This window comes from Vicia villosa, unplaced genomic scaffold (genome assembly GCF_029867415.1).
Source record: "Vicia villosa cultivar HV-30 ecotype Madison, WI unplaced genomic scaffold, Vvil1.0 ctg.001989F_1_1, whole genome shotgun sequence".
Taxonomy (NCBI): Eukaryota; Viridiplantae; Streptophyta; class Magnoliopsida; order Fabales; family Fabaceae; genus Vicia; species Vicia villosa.
Window position 1 is genome coordinate 154098 of NW_026705801.1, and position 22037 is coordinate 176134.

Below are 22037 nucleotides of genomic sequence, written 5' to 3' on the forward strand. Positions count from 1 at the left end.
GATTTCGTGGGTCACCGTTTGTTTTGATTTCCCATATTTTTGTGGTGTATTTTGATTTCTCGTCTTTGTGCGGGTATTTTGTTTTTCCGTTTTTGTGCGGTGTTCATTTGTTTCAGGTTGAAAGATTAGTTTCGATCTAGTGCAGATTCAATCAATGACTTTGGTGCCGTCAACGCTACAGATCCAGAAGCATGAATATTTCGGACATCTCAATACAGTCAATACATTACTATTTGTAGGCATATGCAATTTGCCGTTTTATGCTATTAACATGGATGCTGTGGATTTGTTCGCAGATTCATCCTTTTTGTTTTTGGCGATTTTGAATTTGTATTGCAACGATGTACTCTATCGATTTGAATGAATGAATATCATTTATTTTCTGTCAAAAAAAAAATAAATAAAGTTTAAATGATAATATAAATTTGTTAATCTTAATGAGCGATTCTTATATTTCCTTTTTTTTAAACACTTATTCTTTTTCCAATAAATGTGAATTAATTATTAATTATAATAAATTGTTATTCCCTTTCTCTTTCCAATAAATATCATTTAATTTTCTACTTTAATATATAAAAAGTAATTACCAACAAAAAAATACATTATTATCCTAACTAATACATAATCATTATTAAAAATAACACAATTAATACATCCAATTTTAATTGATTCTTTCCATTATTTCCATAAAATTACACGGTTTACCGAGTAAACAATGTTGCACTCAAAAAACTCTTACGTATTCCAAGCAACATGCATCATTACCAGTGACAATCTAAAAATTCAAATTGACAAAATTGATTCAACCGGTCATTATTATTCTCTAATCTCTCCAACTACGGTTGTTTTTCTATTTGTTAAAAATATATTTGTGAACACAAATAAGAAAATAATTCAATCTAAATCCAAATTTATGAGAATAAATAAATGATTATAATATTAATGTATAATTATAAAGATGACTAATTTATAGGTAAAGAAATATTATATTTTTAATGATAATTGAGTTATAAATATTGCTAATTTATAGTTAAAGAAATATTATATTTTTAATCTTAATTGAGTTATATTTGTGAATACAAATAAAAAATAAATCAAACTAAATGCATATTTATGTTCAACCATATTATATCTAAATTATTTAATAATTATTTATTTATTTATTTTTAAAATACTTTATAGTCATTTTTTTATAATTACTGTGAGAATAAATTATTTAATTTGTATCAAATAGAATGAGATTTCTCAATAATGATTTACACTATTCTAAAAGTGTATGCGTGATTATTATTGATATTTATTTATCTTCATCTCCTTAAAAATAATAATATCACATTCATTCTTTTTTCAAGTGAAATATTTGGATGCTTTTGTCATTTTTTTTATGTTCTTTCAGGTGATTATTCAAATGGGATGAGTTAGATTTTAATTATTTTTCCTTTTTTAGTAATAATAAAATACAATAACTATTAATAATTGAGAAGTTTGAAATATCACATTTAATGAGGCCAATTACAATTATACACTCATTGTTATTCACGTGAAAAAATTATTAGTAAAAAAAAATTATGTTGAACTATTCCACTTCCAATGCATTTTTGGCAGCTCTCCATCACGTTTCATGTGCATAAACCAATTTCAATGTTATTTTGCAATTATTCTCTTGGAAACATTCACAACGCTTCAAATTATTATTATCTTTATTTTATTTATTATATATTGTGATAGGAAGGGTATAATCAAATCGATCATCAATAATAATAATAACTAATATATTATAAAACAATATTTGTAATTTGACATAAAAACTTAATACTATATATATATATATATATATATATATATATATATATATATATGCAAATTAAAATCTTAAGTTTTAATAATTGTAATTATAATATTTATTTAAGGAAAGAAAATATATTTATTTTTAACTATGACATTTACTATTATAATAACCTATGATACTCACAAAAAATGAGAGCATTTATAATAAATCTATTAATTGATTGCTGTAATAAATCAATTCAGGCCCTTCAATATAATTACCACTATTATTAACTTTTATTCTAATCACGCATGACTCACACCAAATGCAATGCTTAATATTAAACCCTTAATAATATATGGAACAATTCATCTGAAATCATATCAATTTTATAAGGAAAGTTTTATTGTTTAATATAATCATTTAATTATTTTATTTATTTTTTATCATAATCAATGTTGTCTTTTAATATTTTTTATTTGAAGTTATATTGATTAAACTGAATCTGTTAGACAAAAGAATAGATTGATCTTATATACATTCATCCACATGCTGAAAAATTAAATGACCCAATAGAGGTAGGTATTAGCTGTAGGTGATAATAATTAATCGTCTTTTTTAATTAGTTGTAATTGAGTTTAGGTGGTAATAATTCATTTTATAGGTAATTGTAGGTAATTATTAGTTGTATCAACAAGACTAAATTTATTTTATAGAAAATTTTAAGAAAATGTCATTGGGAATATGCAGTTTTAGGTGATAATAATTAATCAGTTTTTTTAGTATTTGCAATTATTACTGTTTTTTAAGAAATTATTCATCTACTATTATAATAACTACTATCATAATAAAAAAAAATCATTTCTACCAAAATTAATTTCATTTCCAAGTTTAAACTAATATTTTAATTGGATTTACATGTCTTCAATTATCTTTTTCATCATTAACTCATATTAACACGCCTATATCTTTAGTATTTGACAATATTAAAAAGAATCATTATTTTTTGGATGCTACACATTTTTCGATGACAAAGTTTTTCAATATCTAAAAGCAATCATTATGCTTAATTAATCATAAAAAAAAAAGTAGAATTCAATTATAATATCAATAAATATAACTCTCTACCTTCCATACAATACAAATAAAATAATTAGTATCTTGACATAATTCAAACCCAAATGGAGGAATCTGAAAAGTATGAAATAATTAAAAATAAACGTACAAAAAATATTTTATATAGAATTAAAAATTAAAAATTAAATACATACAAACATATTCTCATATTTCCAATGCCTTCATTACCTAAACATGCACCTAAACAAACACTATTATAGGGTTGACATTAATTTTAATTTATATTCATTATTTTAATATCCATAAAAAAATAGTTGATATTAATTTTTATTTTAATTTATTCCTTTAATATCCATAAAAATATCAAATATATCGTACAAACAGAGAGTTAGTATTGACCCTTTTTTCTATAAAAATTAATTCAATCAATGACATGTAATTTTTTTAAAACAAAAATATCATATATTTGATAAAAATAATATATGATATTATGACATGATATAACGAAAAATAAAATTGACTTGAAAAAATGTTAGCATTTTTATATTAAAATATTAGTATTTTTTATATTAAAATGTTAGCATTTATACTAAAATATGATACAAATATTTGTTAATACAAAAAAAGAGTGACAAAAAAATTTCTTATGAAACACACAAATTTATTATTCTTCTTTATATTTAAAACAATAATTTAATATATCAATTATAAATCTTATTCAATATATTATAACACTGTCATTTAATTTTACGGTATACATTTAAAATATTAATTAATTAATTCTATTTTATTTTAGTTTTTCAAATTTGTTTTTGACTTAGAACATTTTTTTTACCACTTCTTAAAATCAATTCAAACTATTAAATATCATTTATCTTATTTCTCTTTTTTTTATATGAACAAATATCATATACTTTATGACGATATTGTATGATGCATGTGAACGCAAGATAAATGACTACTTAATTATTTTATTTATTTTTTCTACTATAGTATATATTTCTAATTAAATTAATATTTATTCATATTAATTATAATTTCAAATATTTTTTTCTTTTTAATGTGCATATCTTTTATATATATTTATTAACCATCGTTATATATTTATTTATTATTTATATCGAATTAACGTGACCCGTGCGAACGCACGTATTTGCAATTATTACTGCTTTTTATGAAATTATTCATCTACTATTATAATATTAATAACTACTATCATAATAAAAAAATTTATGTCTACCAAAATTAATTTCATATCCCAATTTAAACTAATATTTTAATCCAATTTGCATGTCTTCAATTATCTTTTTCATCATTAACTCATATTAACACGCCTATATCTTTAATATTTGACAAAATTAAAAAGAATCATTATTTTTTGGATGCTACACTTTTTTCGATGACAAAGTTTTGCAATATCTAAAATCAATCATTATGCTTAATTAATAAATTGGCATAATCCAATTAATTATTACGTTGACAAGTAATAATTAATTGGATTATGCCAAGTTACAAAATTATTTAAAAAATATAGATCGATAATTTCACAACTGCTTAATACACTTTTTTAGTATCAATAAATATTTTTTAAATTCTTTTTAATTGTCATTTCATAAATAAATATACTTTTTTTATATATCATTTCGAGACTTATACTACACTTTTTATTATTATTTAATCAATAATACTCATACTGAATTTTACGGGATACATTTAAAATATTAATTAATTAATTCAATTGTATATACCGGATCAATTTTACGAAAATAAATTATAAATATTTTTATAAAGAGGAAAAAGTTTTCTGTTGATACAATTATTTTTATAAATGGTATCAAGTTTTAAATAATTTTAGAAATGGAAATAAGTTAACTGCTAATACAATTATTTTTGTTAAACGGGAATAAATTACAAATATTTTTATAAACAGAAAAAAGTTAAATGTTCGTACAATTATTTGTATAAACGGAATTAAGTTATAAATATTTTACTTATCACGTTCCATTTTTCAAAAAAAAAAAGTTTCTTTTAAGTTTTTCAACAATTGTTATTTGTTCAAGATTTGTCACAGATTTCTTATAAAACTTAACTGTCTTTAAATTTATTTTCTATTGATAAAATCATTTAATATCAATAGTATCCATAAATTTACAATACATAAGAATTTAAAAATTATAGGCATGCCCGACGAGCCGAACCTGTTTTTTTGACGGGCCGACAAAATATTGACTTAAATTGAACAATATTAGAGATCATGGGTTTAATGACTTCTCAATTACTATAACATATGTGTTTTTTAACGGATATTAGAGATCATACGTTCAATTTATTAAATTTAATCATATTATTAAACCAATATATTTTTTTGGTGTGTAATATATTTTATCTTATAATATTTATTAAGATAAATTGTAAAATTAAATTAACAATTACCAAACCTATTTTTCCACCATATATTTAGTTTGATAGCAATTACCAAATCTATATACTCCTAACAACTACTAATAACTTGATAAATTAAATTAATATTTGTATGACTTCGTATTAATTAATATACATTTTTTTTGCTATAACTATATAACATTTATTTAATATTTATTTCGACTTTACGTGACCCGTGCGAACGCACGGGTCCATTACTAGTTATGTTAGAAACAACATCAATTTAAAAAAATCAATGAAACTTTTTACAGATTAAAAAAATTGCAATTTTAAACTTATGTTGTTATTCTTTTATAACAATTAATCTTTTATAACAATTTTAAACTTATGTTGTTATTCTTTTATAAAATGTCTAAGGTATATCTAAGACAGCGCATTTAAAAAATAAATATTTAAAAATAAAGATTTTATCTCTCATACTATGACAATGGTTGATTAAAATAAAATAGATATTGTGTTGACAGTGATCCGTGAGATAAATAAATTTTTAATTTTATTTAAATAAAAAAATAGATTATTAATGTTGGTAGTGATAATAAATAAATAGAGAAAAAATTAAAATGAAAATGAAAAAGTGTGGAAAAAAGAAATGTGAGAGAAAATTGAAATTTTAATGAAGAAGGAATGAGTGTAGAAAGAGAGAGAAGTGAAAGAAAGAGAATGTGTTATGCTTTAAAGAGGGAAGGAGAATTTTAATTCTAAACATTGCAATTGACACTTGGCAAAAGCCTTGATTTTGATTGGACAATAAAAAAGTAGTAGGGTGATTTTGTTCGTTACTATTTTGTCCAATTTGTAGGGTGTTTTATAGTCATATCATTATGCCAACAAATCATCTACAACTATGGCTAATTAAAGGAACTTAACCAATCAAACCTCCGGTCATAAGGTCAGCTATTGGTCTCCCAAAGAAGAACCGTAACAAGGAAAATGATGAGTCTAGAAACACAAACATTTTATTAAGAATTCTTCAAATAGTGAAATGTCAAAAATGCAGGAAGAAGAGACATGATAAGCGAACAATTAAATGGAAAAGGGCGGTTGAGAAAGCAATTCCAAAAGGTGGCAATAAAAAGACGAAGGCAAAGGGTGTTGGATAGACTGTTATAGAAGGAGGGTTACAAGCACCAAAATAAATCCAAGACTAGTAACTAGTTTAATTTTGAAGCAATTATTGGTCAAACTATTTGTTTCCTATGTTTTGCATATTTTGGTCCCTACACTGAGTTTAGGTAATCAATGAATACATTCTAGTTCCTATGTTTATCTTGTTTTGGTTCATCCACTAGTTATGTATTTTCTTTCATATGAATGAAATGAAAAATATTGTGAAACAATGGTATTCTAAAATGAAAAAGTGTTGGCCAAATTGTTATGTGTTATTCCGAAATTTGCTAGGCCAAACAGGTTCAAAACTGCAATATGTGAATACAGGTGCAGAATGTTGTGAAACATGTCCAAAATCGAGTAGAATACATGTTCAAATTTTGATGAAAACAGGTCAAAAAAATATTGAGAATAGATGTAAAATTTTGTTGTGAATACACGTCCTAATTCTGCTATGCTATTTCTATTTTGGATTGCGAAACAGGTTCATTTTTGTTGTGAAAATAGGTCCAAAACTGTGTAGACACTACTAGAAATACTCGTATTACTTGCGGAATTTCCTGCGGAAATTTTACCGCAGGTATACCTGCGGATTTTCTTGGGATTTTATTAAATAAAATAAATTTCCTGTGGATCCAGTATTGACAGCAAATTCCGCAGAAATACCTGCGGATTTTACTGCGGAATATATATTTTAAACAAAATATCTAACAATAATATAGAATCCGCAGGTAATTTTACAGGAAACTTTCCTGCGGATCTTCCTGCGAATATCAACTTTTGTTAACACCAAACTGTAGTACAGTATTCGCAGGTAATTCCGCAGGAAAGTTTCCTGCAAAATTACCTGCGGATTTGACATATTTCATTATTTAAATTAAAAAAAGTTAATTATTATTTTTTCTATTTTATTAATTATGTTTATGGTGTTTTTTTATTTAGTTTAATTTTAATTTTTTCTAAGTTACTAATTATTTTTATAATGTATGTTAGTTAATTGGAAAAATAATAGGTATGGAAGTTTTTAAAAAATAAAATTAAAAAACTATAAAAATTGGAAAAAGATTAATTTGATGAGAACTAGGTAAACTAAAAAGTTTTTTTTTAAAAGTTTAATATATTTAAATGTTTTCTAAAAATAATAGTGATTTTAAGATTTTTTTTTTAAATTTAATAAAAGCTAGTGTTTTAAATTAATGTAATTCTTCAATTTATATTTTAATAAATGGTATGATAATTTTATAAAATAAAATTTAAAAATGTATAGAAAAATTGAAAACAATTTTTTTTATAATAATACCAAATAATCAATCACTAAAAAATTATATTTTAAATTTATTAATTTATCTTTTAATATCATTTTTATATTTTAAATTTAATCTCTTATATCAAATATACCTTTATGTTATAGATATAATATTTGTTCTAATGTTTTATAAGAAATTATATTTGAACTCTTGTAAAAATATTAAATATTAAATTTTGGTTGAAAACTAATCGTGTTTCAAATAAAAAATTATTGACATAGAGAAAAGAGAAAGAAAAACCTAATCGTGTTTCATTCTGAAACTTTATTCCTCTCTTCTCACTGTCGTGCTGAATCTCTTTCTATCCACCATCGCGATTTCTCTTTGTGGAATGCTCCTGCATCTTCGTGTATCATCACCGTCAAGCGCTTCTACACCGTCGTGAATCCTCATTGTCGACGATGTCACATCCATTTCGAGCATCTCAATACTAGGGTTGTTTCACTTTCTATTGCGTGTTTTGTTACTCAGATTAAAGTGTAAATATTTATTCTTCTCCCCTACTTCACTCCATTTTAACCCTGGGTTGTTTGTTTCTGACAGTTTAAAGTTGCGGATTCGCTAGAGCATCGGTCACGTTTGCAGAAATTTTGTTAAAATCCGCAGGTAACTCCGCAGGTAATTTGAGTATTTCTAGTAGTGAGAATTTTATGTAAACAGGTTCAATTGTGGTCCGAAATTCAATCAAAAAGTGTAAAAATTTTGTCAAAATGATGTCAAAAATTCTGTCAAATTGTGCCGTAGATGCAGTAACCCTATCTTCACAAGTTACATCAATGTTAAACAAACAAATTACAGATAACATTATGCACCAAATCTCATTTCATTGAAACAAACACAAGTAACAATACATCACATTACACAATACAACACATGTTACAAGAAAACACAAGTAAACCATAAACGTAATCTTCATCTTCAACAAATCTTCATCTTCATCTTCATCTTTCTTTATATTAATATTTGGAATATAAAAAAATATTAGCTTAAATATTAAATAAAAATGAATTGAAATAATTTTATATTGAGTTGGCAATGACACTTCAGTCAAATGAGTGTCATGTCATATAAAAAAAGCTCTCAAAATTGAAAGAGGACTAAAATTTTAAAAAATAAATAAAGGAACTTAAAATCTAGAATTTAAAATAGAAGACCAAAACTAAAAGAAAATATTAATATGGAAATCAAAATTACAATTAAACCTCCTAAATTTTTCAAAATCTAGTTCTACTCGTTTTGCCTTCCATCTTATTCATGCAATTTCCCTTCCATTATATATATTTTTATGGAACATTTTACAAATATAAAAAAAATTACAATTTTAATCTTATATGTTTATTCTTTTATAAAATTAGTCTTCCAATTTTAAAATCTACTAGTTTAAGTCCCTCGTATATTTATGGACTAAAAGGTAATAATATAATATATTTTAATTGATGTTGATGATTTAAATGGACATCTTTAAAATTAAAAGAAAACGATTAAGATTGATCTACAAATTCTGTGAAATATTGAAATATTATAACAACACAAGTCTCTTGAAAAAACGTGTAAAGCAGCACATTTCAACAAAAGGTTTTTAGGTTATAGTGAAGAAAATCACTAAGAAAGTCCATTATTTTAAAATCTAATGATTCAGATTCATTCTCATATTCTCATTTAAAATGACATTTTTATATGATACATTCCTTTTATATATATATATATATATATATATATATATATATATGAGTTAACAGGACAAAAATATTTCTATTTTAATCTTATACTTTTATTCTTTATAGAATTAATGTTCCTATTTTAAATCTTCTAATTTTTCTGAATCATGCAAAGACTAAGTAAGTCTACAAGTCAACCTTAAACTAACAAACGTACTACTCATGCTAAGACTAAGCAAAATTTCTTTATCTGACTCATGCAATTTCCTTTTGGTTACGGCAGAAACTATAGATTTTAAATTCTATAAATAGTTAGAAGCGTCGACACGCTATTTAGAAGTCGTATCGCCGCATCGGACACAAATACTCGTATGACATATATCTGACATTATTTTGCAGTGTCCATCGAAAAAAATAATTTAATCGCAGCGGATACGGATACGACACTTTGTTTTAAATAAAGGACACACCTAACTTTAAAAAATTTAATTTAATTTAAAAAAAAAAAAGCTCAACTCAATAATTATTAGATTTTTATTTATAAAAAATAATAGGTTTTTTTACCTTTCATATTTCACTTCTCCAAAATAAAAATAATACAATCAGATTCTTTTTATTCTTTTCTTATTACACGATTTAGAGGCTGATTTTATCAATATGGAGTGACTAGTTGTATTATTTTGTTTTGGTGGATTTATGTCTTTTTTTTGTTGATTTAAAGTACTAAGTTATATATATATATATATATATATATATATATATATATATATATATATATATATATATATATATATATATAAAATTTGTTTTTCGTTTTAAACTTTTTATAAATTGTGCTCATACATTACATTATTATATTAATATATAAGTCGTGTTTGTGTCCTATGTTTTATATATTAGCAGCATCCTCGTGTCCTATGTCCGTGTTCGAGTCTGGGCTTGATATCGTTTTTTCACAAAACATTCTCTTCAGAGTGTATCTACCTAAAAAACATGAAGTTTCTTATTGTTGTTTGTACCATGAAGTTTCTTATATTGAAATAGGTTTTTTTACCTTACATATTTCACTTCTCCAAAATAGAAATAACACAATCAGATTCTTTTTTTCTTTTTTTTTATTACACGGTTTAGAGGCTGATTTTATCAATATGGAGTGACTAGTTGTATTATTTTGTTTTTGTGGATTTATGATTTATGTCTTTTTTTTGTTGATTTAAAGTACTAAGTATATATATATATATATATATATATATATATATATATATATATATATATATATATATATATATATATAAAATTTGTTTTTCGTTTTAAACTTTTTATAAATTGTGCTCATACATTACATTATTATATTAATATATAAAATATAAATAGTCGTGTCTGTGTCCTATGTTTTATATATTAGCAGGTTCCTCGTGTCCCGTGTCCATGATCGAATCTGGGCTTGATATCCTTTTTTCACAAAACATTCTCGTCAGAGTGTATCTACCTAAAAAACATGAAGTTTCTTATTGTTGTTTGTACCATGATCTTGTGGGCATGTGCTTACACAACCATGTCTCGAACACTATATGAATTATCGGTTGTTGAAAACCATCTGCAATGGATGGTGAAACACGGATGCACATACATAGATAGTGTCGAAATGAAAAAACGCTTATAAATATTCAAAGAGAATTTGGAATACATAGAAAAGGTTTTTCGCAGATGCATCTCTGAAAACACCCGTAACAAAATGAAATGTGGTGCGTTCAGAGATGCTTCTCCGAATTCATGGGTTAAAACAAGAATTTCGTCAGAAACTCCTAGAAGGTTAAGAGGTAGGTGTACAAAGAAATTCCCAAAAATTAATTGCAATTCTAATCTACTATTTTTTGGCCCACTTGTTTTGGCTTTTTTAAAAATAATTTTTATAATACTACATAAGTTTTTTTAAATTATTTACAAAGAAACATTTGATAATGTTTCAAATGAAAATTTGATTTTAATAGTTATTCTTAAAATGTTATTTTAATATTTTATCATCTTTTTGACACGTTTTTCGGATATCAAATTTTTTAAAAATTACTTAATTTTAAATTTATTTCAAATATTTTTTCATAAAATTAAATTATTTTTGAAATACAACTTTTTAAATAAATTTACAATTTCGACTAAATATGATCTTCAATAAGTTATACTTATGTTATAGAATATCAAAATTAATTTTTCAATTAAAAAACATAACTATAAAAAATAAAAAATGATATTATAAAATTTATTTATAAAATTACAAAAAAAATATTTTTTTTTTAAAACTAAAACAAACATACCCGTCAATAGAATGAATTTTTTATTTTAAAATCTTTCAGTTTGATTGGCTCCTATATTTATGAACTAAAAGATAATAACATAATGTATTTTAAATGGCAAACTAAAAGATAATAACATACTGTATTTTAAATGGCGTTGTATGGTATGAAATCAGCATCTTTAAATTTGCAAAAGAAAAAAATATAAAAACTTCTGTTTAATCTCTAAAAATTATTTATATTTTTAATAAATAACACATATTTGAATGATTCTATATTATATGGGAAGTATATTTATTGGCTGAATCATACAAAGAGGAAGTGATATTTACGTTTACAAATCAACCTTAAACTAACAAACGTATTACTCATGTATACCCAGATTTTCGCCAAGAACAAAATTTCCTCTTCTTTTGTCTGTTATACTATAATTTCCTTTATTGACTCACGCAATTTCTTTCTTGTTACGTTAGAAAACTGGATTTTAAATTCTATAAATAGTGATATCTAATGTTACTTTTCTTCATATCTAGTTTTTCACAAAACATTCTCTTTAATATCTAGCTACTCAAATATGAAGTTTCTTATTATTGTTTGTATCATGATCTTGTGGGCATGTGCTATGTCTCGCACACTCTATGAATCATCTGTTGCCGAAAAACATCAGCAATGGATGATCAAACACGGACGCACATACACAGATAGTGTTGAAATGGAGAAACGCTTACAAATATTCAAAGAGAATTTGGAATACATAGAAAAATTTAACAATGCTGGTAACAAGAGTTACAAGCTTGGCCTAAATCCATATTCTGATTTGACTAGTGAAGAGTTTATTGCTTCACATACCGGAATTAAGATTCCAAACCAACTTTCTTCCTCTAAGTTGGGGTCAAATGCAATACTGTTCGATGTTAATGATAATGTTCCAACCAACTTAGACTGGAGAGAACAGGGAGCTGTCACTGATGTTAAGAACCAAGGCAATTGTGGTAAGTTACATAAAATTTTTTTTTCATATTAAGGAACTAATCTTCATCTTCTGATATTATTAAATATGTGTTGTAGGATGTTGCTGGGCATTTTCAGCTGTGGCAGCTGTAGAAGGTATTACGAAAATCAAAGCTGGTAACTTGATCTCATTGTCGGAGCAACAATTGCTTGACTGTGATCAACAGAGCCATGGGTGTGGTGGAGGTTATATGGATAGTGCCTTCCAATCTATAATACAAACCAATGGTATCGCTAGTGAAGCAGATTATCCATACCAAGAAGTTCAACAAACATGCCAAAAAAATGATCAGATGACAACCGCAGCTCAAATAACTAGTTTTGTAGATGTACATGCTAATGATGAACAACAACTACTACAAGCTATAGCACAACAACCAGTATCAGTTGGAATCAAAGTTGGTAGTGAATTTCAGTCATACAAGGAAGGCATATATTCCGGAACATGTGGAACATCCTTCAACCATGCAGTTACAGCAGTTGGTTATGGAGTAACGGAAGATGGAACAAAGTATTGGTTGATTAAGAATCAATGGGGTAAAGATTGGGGTGAAGGAGGGTACATGAGGGTGTTGAGGGAAAATGGTGACCCTGAAGGTCAATGTGGCATTGCTGCACATGCTTCTTATCCCACTATATAGTAATACTTTCAAATGAATTTCACTTTATCAGTTCTTGTTGCGTTGCTATAAGTAACTATAAGTGATGTAGTTTTGTCCAAGTTTTCCTTATTCTGAAGCTCTTGGCTTCTTCGTGTTTGTGCTTCTGTTGTGATGAAATTAATCTTATTTATATAAATCAAAGAAACATATTTATTATTATAATGCTTTAGAGTTTGAATACATTTCATTAGTATTCAAGACAACTTTGAACAAAAAGGTATTAGTATATATAGATGAAGAAGAGAAATACTTGCATGAATACGAACCTAAATCCATATTTTTAGGCACAACCAATAAAAAGAGAGAGAATATAAATTTATTTAAATTTTAATTTCGTTTTTAATTGGCATCATGGGGGTGGTTGAGATAAAAGAGGAGAGAAACAATTTTATTTTTAATTTTTAATTAATAAAAAAATGTGATTGGCTGTGTGTATGTACAGGTGTTATGGTTGTGTCTATGTAAGTATTTTCCGATGAAGAATATGAGATTACGAAGGTTGCATGTGCATGATATGTAGCATGTACTGCATCTCACTCAATAATAGTTGCATGGTAGTTAGTTTGTTAGTGTAACAGAATTGATACACTATATAAACTACTTGTAACCACTTTTTTTCATCAATCAATGCAATATATTCTACAGTTCATCTTCTTCTTTTTGGCTTCTCCATTAATGGAGCTACATGAACACTAAGATGGTATTAGAGCTCACCTTGTAGATCAAGGTTTAAACCAAACTGAAGGGTTGGATTATTTTGAAACTTTTTCTCCTGTGTTGCTAAGCTGTCTATTGTTCGGGTATTGCTTGCATTGGAAGCTATACATGGATGGTACTTGTATCAATTGGATGTTAACAACACATTTCTTCATGGAGACTTGCATGAAGTTGTCTACATGAAGAATCCTCAAGGTAATTCAGTTCCTAAACCTAGCCAAGTATGCAAACTAGTCAAATCTCTTTATGGTTTGAAACAAGCTAGTCAACAATGGTTTGAGAAGCTTACTACATTCCTTAAGGCCCAAGGTTTCGCACATGCTCATGCTGACCATACCCTATTTACCAAATCAGATTCCACATCATTCATACCTATTGTAGTTTATATGGATAACATTATCATGGCTGGAACTTCCCTAAATGTGTTTGTAGATTTGAAGAAAGCATTGCATCAATCCTTTCACATCTAGGATCTTGGTAAGCTTAAATTATTCTTAGGGCTTGAGGTAGCTTGATCTCCTAAAGGTATCACACTATGTCAACGAAAAGATTGTCTTGAATTACTTCAAGATGCTTGATTGACAAGATGTAAACCATCATCCATTCCTTTAGAAGTCTCTATTCATTTTCTTCAATACAATGGTTAAGCTTTTTTTTGATATTACTGCATATAGAAGGTTGGTTTGTCAATTGTTATATCTCATGACCACACGACCAAACATTGCTTTTGCTACTCTGTAGTTAAGCCAATTCATGAGTTCTCCTACTGAGATGCATTATAAAGTTGCTCTTCGTGTCATGAGATATTTAAAGTGTTCTCATGTTCGCGGTATCTTCATGTCCAAATCATCTGATTTACAGATCCTTGGTTTCAGTGATGCATATATGGGAGGATGTATTGATACACGAAGATCTATTTCTAGTTATTGTTTCTTCATTAGCCAGTCCTTGGTGTCATGGAAACAAGAAACGGTGAGCTGCTCTTTTGCGGAGGCTGAATATCGTGCATTGGCAGCTGCCACTCGTGACCTTCAATGGATGTGCTTCCTTCTCCATGATCTTAAGCAACACCCCTCGAGGCTTCATAATTATTTTAAATTAATTTATTACAATTAAATAAATAATAAATGTTTAAATTAAAAATATTTTTATTTATAAGATTTTACAACTTTTTATTAGTTTATTATGTTATTGACCTTTAACTTCAAAAATATCCCTATTGACCTTTAACTATTTAAGACTTTAAAATGTATCATGTTAGTCCTTTTTCGTCTAATTAGCGATAAATTCAGCGATAAATTTTTTATTTCTTCCCATCGCTAATTAGATGAAAAGAACTTGCATGATATATTTTAAATAAATTATTTAATTTTCTTAGTTTTTATGCTATTTACAATATAAATATTATTTTTTTTCAAATTTTTTATATTTTATTTTATTATAGGCCCTATTTTAAAAATAGAACAGGGCCTCTAACCGGTTTGGGCCGGCCCTGGTGATGGATGGATAAATATCTCATGCACGTGGGGTTAGTAAACAATGTCTATATATACAAAGATAATAACATAACCAAAGTATAAATGTACAAGGATGTAAATCAACAAGTATATGTACAAGTGTATAAACAATGGGAGATCATGGCAATAAGTTATATTAACATGGTATTGCACTTGGTGATCAAAAAATCAAGGGATCATGGATTATGGTTTTAGGGTTTTGATTATGTGTACCTAAACCTAATCATTTCAAAGTTGAATAAGCAAAACCCTAGGTGGATCAACTAAGGGAACATGTTAGTATCTTCAAGGTTGACTTTAACCTAGCCCTAATTGGTTCACAAAATATATACAAGTCAATGGACAAATGTTTACTAAAAAATATTTGAAGAAAAAAATTGTTTTTAAAGGTATTAAAATACCATCTTTTGAATTAATTAAAAGCATATCAAAATAATTTTTTTTTTTACTTTTGAAAATATATTCACAAAGTATGTCTCATAAACAGGGAGTGTGCAAAAAATCAATTAAAAATAAGTTAATTTGGTATTTTAAATAAATTCTCAATGTTATAAAATAAAAAAAAAAAAATCTAGTAGTAAAATTTTGTTTTGGCCTGGGTGAATGTTAAACCCACGCCCTTCACTTCACAGTTTAAAACCTTAACCATTGGGTCAGGCGCCATTTCGTAATCATAAGGTGCAACCAGTCTATTATATAACAAAACTAGTTGAGAAATCATAAAAGAAAGAATAAAATGACAAAGTAGCAAAAGGGGGGATCAAACCCGCGCCCTTGACAAGAAATGGACTTAAAGGTAAGCGTGCTACTACTGGGGTGGTCACACATATCCATTAATTTAAACGCAAACCACTAAATATATAATAAAACAAGTTTAAAAAATCAGAAGATGAACTTCATCTTCTTCCTCAAAAACACGGTTTCTGGAAATTTCAACTCTCTTAGAACTCAATCATTTTCAAAATTATAAACATTAAAGTTGTTCCATTTTTCAACACGAATTCAGACATGTATCAAACATAAATTTATTTAACCTATAACTCATGAATTTTTCCAGAAATCCTTAAGAACCCTAAAACTTCAAAATCAAATTAAATGACATGTTCAAAGAATAAATGGCAACCAGTTGAGAGCTTTTGATCCTCACATATTGTAACTAACATAATAGAATCGAGCTTTGCTTAAAATGATACACATATGAAAAAGTTCAAGATCAAAAAGCTTACCTCTGCAGTTGAAGATCGAGGGAGTGTTTAAAGGACTTTCAGAAATTCTTTGATGGTTCGGACAACTTCCTTGGACCTTGGTGAAGCTAACAAGATGCTTAGAACACCTTGAGATGGTCTGCAATGCTCTACCTGATTCCTCTTGCAAGTGATCAAAAGTGAAAATGGGAAATGATGATAAAGTTTTTACAAATTCAATGTAAGTGTTGCTATAGCTTCTATGAGATGTATAGATTGTTTGGATGGCTGTTTGACACAGAAACAACTTGGAACTCAAAAACTCTAAGTTTATGCAAAGTGACAATTTTGAAGTTTCAAGTGGAGTTGTGATTTTGAGAATTTCTGTGTGTTTGATTTCAGAAGCAAGACCTTCTATTTATAGGCAAGATTTGTCGTTTGTGGAGGGAAAAATCAGACCAAATGGTTGATTCAAACAAAACTTGTACCACTTTGCTTCTTGATGAAGAAATGAGAAAGTTATGGTCTCAATGGTCCTTGCAATACTTTAAGCAAGACTTATGGTGGCTTCTCTGCACATTAGATGGTTGCTTATTGGGTTTGAAACTCTTTTGGTGTAGAACAAACAATGTAAAGGCTCAGTGCAAGAGTTGTTGGTGATTAAAGCCACTTTTCCAAAAAGGAAGTGTGATCTTTACGCTTGAAATGGAATGGATCACTGGACAATGGGCAAAACACTTGGACAATAGCTCAAAAGCTTGTGTAATCTTCTGACTAGAGGGAGATTTACAATCAAGAGGTTCTGCAAACAAGGATTATGCAGATTTGGTTCAAGATTGCAACTTGGTTCTTCATAAAAAATTACTTGTAATTCAGGAATGAAACCCTAACTTCATCTCTTCGAATCTCCTAGATCACAAATGCTATTGAGGAGTTCTAGTACTTTTTGGAAATATCTAGACATCCTCTACAACTTTATTGTTTGGTGTTTCTTTAAATTCTAAAGGACTCTTGATGATAAGTGGCCTCAAATATGCTTTCTTTTAAGGGGAAAATCTGCCCTTTGTAAATTTTTCTAAGTGTTTGAAAAAGTAGACAACTTTAAAGCTTCATAACCTAAAAACCATTTATATTTTGAAAAATTGTTCATAATGACAAAGTTGTAGATCTTGAAATTTTCTTCAAATTAGGCTTTGGAGCAAAAAATTTGGCCAAACAATGAAGAAGTTACGACCTTTCAAAGTTGAGTAAAAAATGTACTTCTTCATGAAAAAGTCAAAACCCTAATTGTTGACTTTTTGATTCTTGATTGATTTTCTTGATTTTTCTTGACCAAATGACTTCAATAATCATATATTCATGATTTTGATCTTCAAAAGTCCATGCTTGACCAATTTCCTCAAAAGTCAAAGGTGATCTTGAACAGTTGACTTTTTCCAAATGAATTGCATTCTTGTAAGTACCAATTGAATTAGGATATTTCAATCAAATGAATAATGTGAGTGGATTATAATGAGGAATTGGAGGTCCTTGAGTCATTATTTAATCCATGGAACCATGCCTTGAACAAAAGTCAACTTCCTAGATGAATTATGTTAAAGACCCTAATTGTGGACCAGATGAATTTGAAAGTTGTTGATCTTGGATTGAACCACACTTGGGCTTGGATATTGATGAGGGGAATCACTTTAGATTATTAGAATGCTTGAGCTCCTTTATGAGCCTCAAAACCCTAATTGCTTGAGTTCCTTGATCAATCATCTATCTTGTGTAACAAGCAACAGACAAACACAATATTTTGTTAGCAAATGATGCATGAATGATGATAATAATGATCACACTCTTTGCAACATGAAGTGGGATCTCAGGGTCAGAAATTGGGGTACAACAATAAGGAAACTATTGATTTTTATACCCTTCTCTGACTCTATATTTTGATGGGACGAAATAAATTGATGAATTCATTTGAACTCAATTATAATGAAATTAACGGAAGAGGATGGTCCGAATTCCTATGAGCTCAATTAAAATGAATTTAAGGAAAATGATGGTTCTTTATAGGGCACTGTTCAAAAAAAATAAGAACTAAATTGAACCCCCGAACCGAATCAAACTGAAGTAAACAACATAATTTCCCAACTCTCAAAGTAAGCTTTTCTTTCTCTCAATATTAAAATAATTATAATGAATAAAATAGATTTTACAATGAGAATGCGTGAGATGGGAGAATAGATAGTCCAGAATATCCATACTTTAGAAGTGACAACAACACTCCTTTATATAGGAATGTATTTTAGCTAATATAGACAACAATCCATGATATTTATAGCTCTCTAGTCGATTATAATATGTCGTTTTGATTAGACTATGCCAAAATAGAAAGCCCTAATTTAGGTTCGCTCCTTTATTGATTAATTGGCTTTCTGATTCAGTAGGACGCGGACTCCCTCCTTAATTGATTATATGAGAGATCTAATCAATTAGATATCGAGATTAGCTTTTATATTTGGTATGAATTATTTCTTAATCGATTAACCACTTGTCAGAATTGCTTTATAGAAGAAAAGAGACATGAATGAAGAAAATGAAAATGTTTTAGTGGGTGTGCCCATTGTCTTAGTTCATTAATACTTACTCTTGCTTATTTTACACACTAATAATTCACACTCGATAAAATAAAAAAGATAAAGCATGTGATCATGGGAAAGTTTACATAATCTTCAATTCCTTTTATGTTGTTATAAGTAATTGATTATCTTGTGTTAACAATCAGAACATTCTCGCTTTTTGATTTACTTAAATATTTTTATTCTTCGATAATGTTCATTTTGTTTTATTCTCTGTCATCATCAAAATCAATTATAGTTGTTAAACACGTAGAGCCACATAAACGCCTTTCCCGAACCACATCACAAAGTATTTTAACTCATTCTCATTTGGTTGACAAGGATACTTCAAATATATTAACATGTACAATTATTAAAATTTTGCAATATTTTTAGTTTAACCAAAATCATTAAATCGATAATATTATTAAAACTATATACCTATATATTACTACCTCCGTCCCTAAATAAAAGACTTCGTAGACAAAATTACACTAATTAAAAAGTTGGTTAGAGTATTAAATTTATTGATTATTTGTATAATTTTATAAATTTATCTTTAGGAGAGAGAAATAATTGATTTTCATACGTGTGTATTTATTATTGATTGCAGATAAAGATGTGATATAATTAGGGGTGTCTTTGAAAACAAATAATTAAAACATTTTAAAAGTTGAAGAGGATCTTATAAAAGAGACAAGAGAAAAACTCAGGAGAATCTGATAAACACGGAGAGAGGGGTAGTATTTTATTTTTATAAATGGAAGCAAATACTTCTAAACGAGTTTATAGTAAAGAAGAGTGAGCATTCATTTTCAAGTCTTTTTTGTATGTTTTGATGCATATTTGGTAAAATGATTTTCCGTCTCATTTGGTTCAAATTCCAAGTTGGAAAATTCACTATATTTGGATTCTAGAAACTTTCACTATATGATGGGAAAATTTAGAAAATTAGAAATTGTGGTCATCAAAACAATTCCTAGGTAATTAAACCAACTGATTGGTTGAAAATATTTTCTTGTGTTTTTGACTCAACATAGAGGAAATATTTTTTAGTAGCTTGATAGTTGGATAACCCGACGGATAAGTTAAGACAACAAAGAAAATTGATTGATTTAATTAACCTTTTGTTTTTTTTTTGAGATGTCACATTTTATCATAAAATCGTTCAAACTAATCCAAATAGGAAAATCGAATGATTTTGAGAAAGATTATTATAAATTTTTTTTAATAATAAATTAGAAATCATATATTAATAAAGTAAAATATTTATTTTAATCAGTAATTATATTCTTAGGTTTAGATTAGTCCCTTAATTTTTTTCGTATCACTTAGGATCCTTAACTTCTAAAACATTTCATTTTAGTTCTTTTTGTCTAATTAAAGACGGATTTAACGACCAATTTTAAAGTTTTTACGTCGTCAGACAAAAATGAAACATTTTGAAAGTTAAAGAACCAAGGCGACGACATGAAAAAAATTTAAGAAACCAAACTGGATCCAACGGTATTGTTAAGGGAGAGAAATGAGTATTTTGTCTATTATTAAAATAAAAGTTCACAAAAAGAATAAAAGAACATAGAGTATAAATAGTATGCAAGAGCGGGAATAACAAATGAGACAGGGTCGGCCCTGTGGGTGTGTGGGGAGTGCTACCGCACAGGACCTCCAACATTTTAGGACCTCGTTGATAGGCTTAATATAAATACATAAAATAAATATTACATATGTCTAGTTACATTTTCAATCACATGTGGTTGGCTAGCCGAGCGGTTGTGGAGGTGTTTTTATAATTAAGTTGTAATTTGTAATTAAGTTATAGACTGGATAAAATTTACTCTGGAAATTTGTAATTTTTGGTTGTTGGTTAAATACAACACTTCCTTATTAATATTATCAAAGAATTTCAAATAATTATGTCCTTTCATTAAATGGTATGAACTTTTCTATAAATAAAAAATGGTAAGAATAAAAAAACGTAAAAAATCTAAACTTCGATGACTCGAATTTCTACATAATATTTCTATATAATTTTTTATTTTTATATATTTAATTTTATTTACAATATTAAATGAAATATGATTTTTTTAATTTTTCGTGTTTTTTTATATTAAAGGCCTAATTTTAAAATTGAACGGGGCTTCCAAATTGTTTGGGTCGGCCCTGAAATGAGAAAGAGCAAAAATCCACTAAAAAAATAGCCAACCAAAACAACAATTCTACCTATCAAGACATCTCTAATACTACGAACTAATGAAAAGAGCAAGTTCAAGGAAGATAAACACAACCACCGTTACAAAACAAAATTCGCTTTAGCCGGTCCCGTTGACAATCTAAAATTTGATAACTTAGAAATCTATCATGTTTTCTACTCGATTTGCATGCTATTTTATGTTTTTTTCTTACCCTTTTTATAGTTTTATGCTGGTGTGAGAAAGTGGTAAAAAAATGCGACAAAATGCAAGGATAGATTTGGCATGATGGGCCCTCCACAAGCCGAGGAGAAGAAATGAAGAAAGAAAAAAAAACACTGGCTGATGGGTAGGCAGTCAACTAGGCTGACGCCGTGAGCCCACCTGGACAACACCTCTTTTGAAAAGGTCATGACGCTAAAAAGTCGATTTTCACGCTCACTACATGCACCGTCATCTTTCTCACTCCCATATTTTTCTCCACTACTCTTGCACGTT

At 27.4% G+C, this 22037-nt stretch overlaps 1 protein-coding gene across 1 annotated transcript; it reads left to right on the plus strand.

The window, feature by feature from the left end:
* Positions 1–12162: 12162 nt before the first annotated feature.
* Positions 12163–13485, plus strand: LOC131637390 (zingipain-2-like). Its single transcript, XM_058907979.1, has 2 exons — positions 12163–12642; positions 12719–13485. The coding sequence occupies exons 1-2, from the start codon at positions 12225–12227 to the stop codon at positions 13300–13302; spliced, it is 1002 nt and encodes a 333-aa protein (XP_058763962.1). The 5' UTR covers positions 12163–12224; the 3' UTR covers positions 13303–13485.
* Positions 13486–22037: the final 8552 nt, after the last annotated feature.

Excerpts from the sequence above, each read along its gene's own strand:
- LOC131637390 (XM_058907979.1), top strand. The coding sequence starts at position 12,225 with ATGAAGTTTCTTATTATTGTTTGTATCATGATCTTGTGGGCATGTGCT. Across the intron at positions 12,643-12,718 it reads TAAGAACCAAGGCAATTGTG|GATGTTGCTGGGCATTTTCA; the intron begins GTAAGTTACATA and ends TATGTGTTGTAG.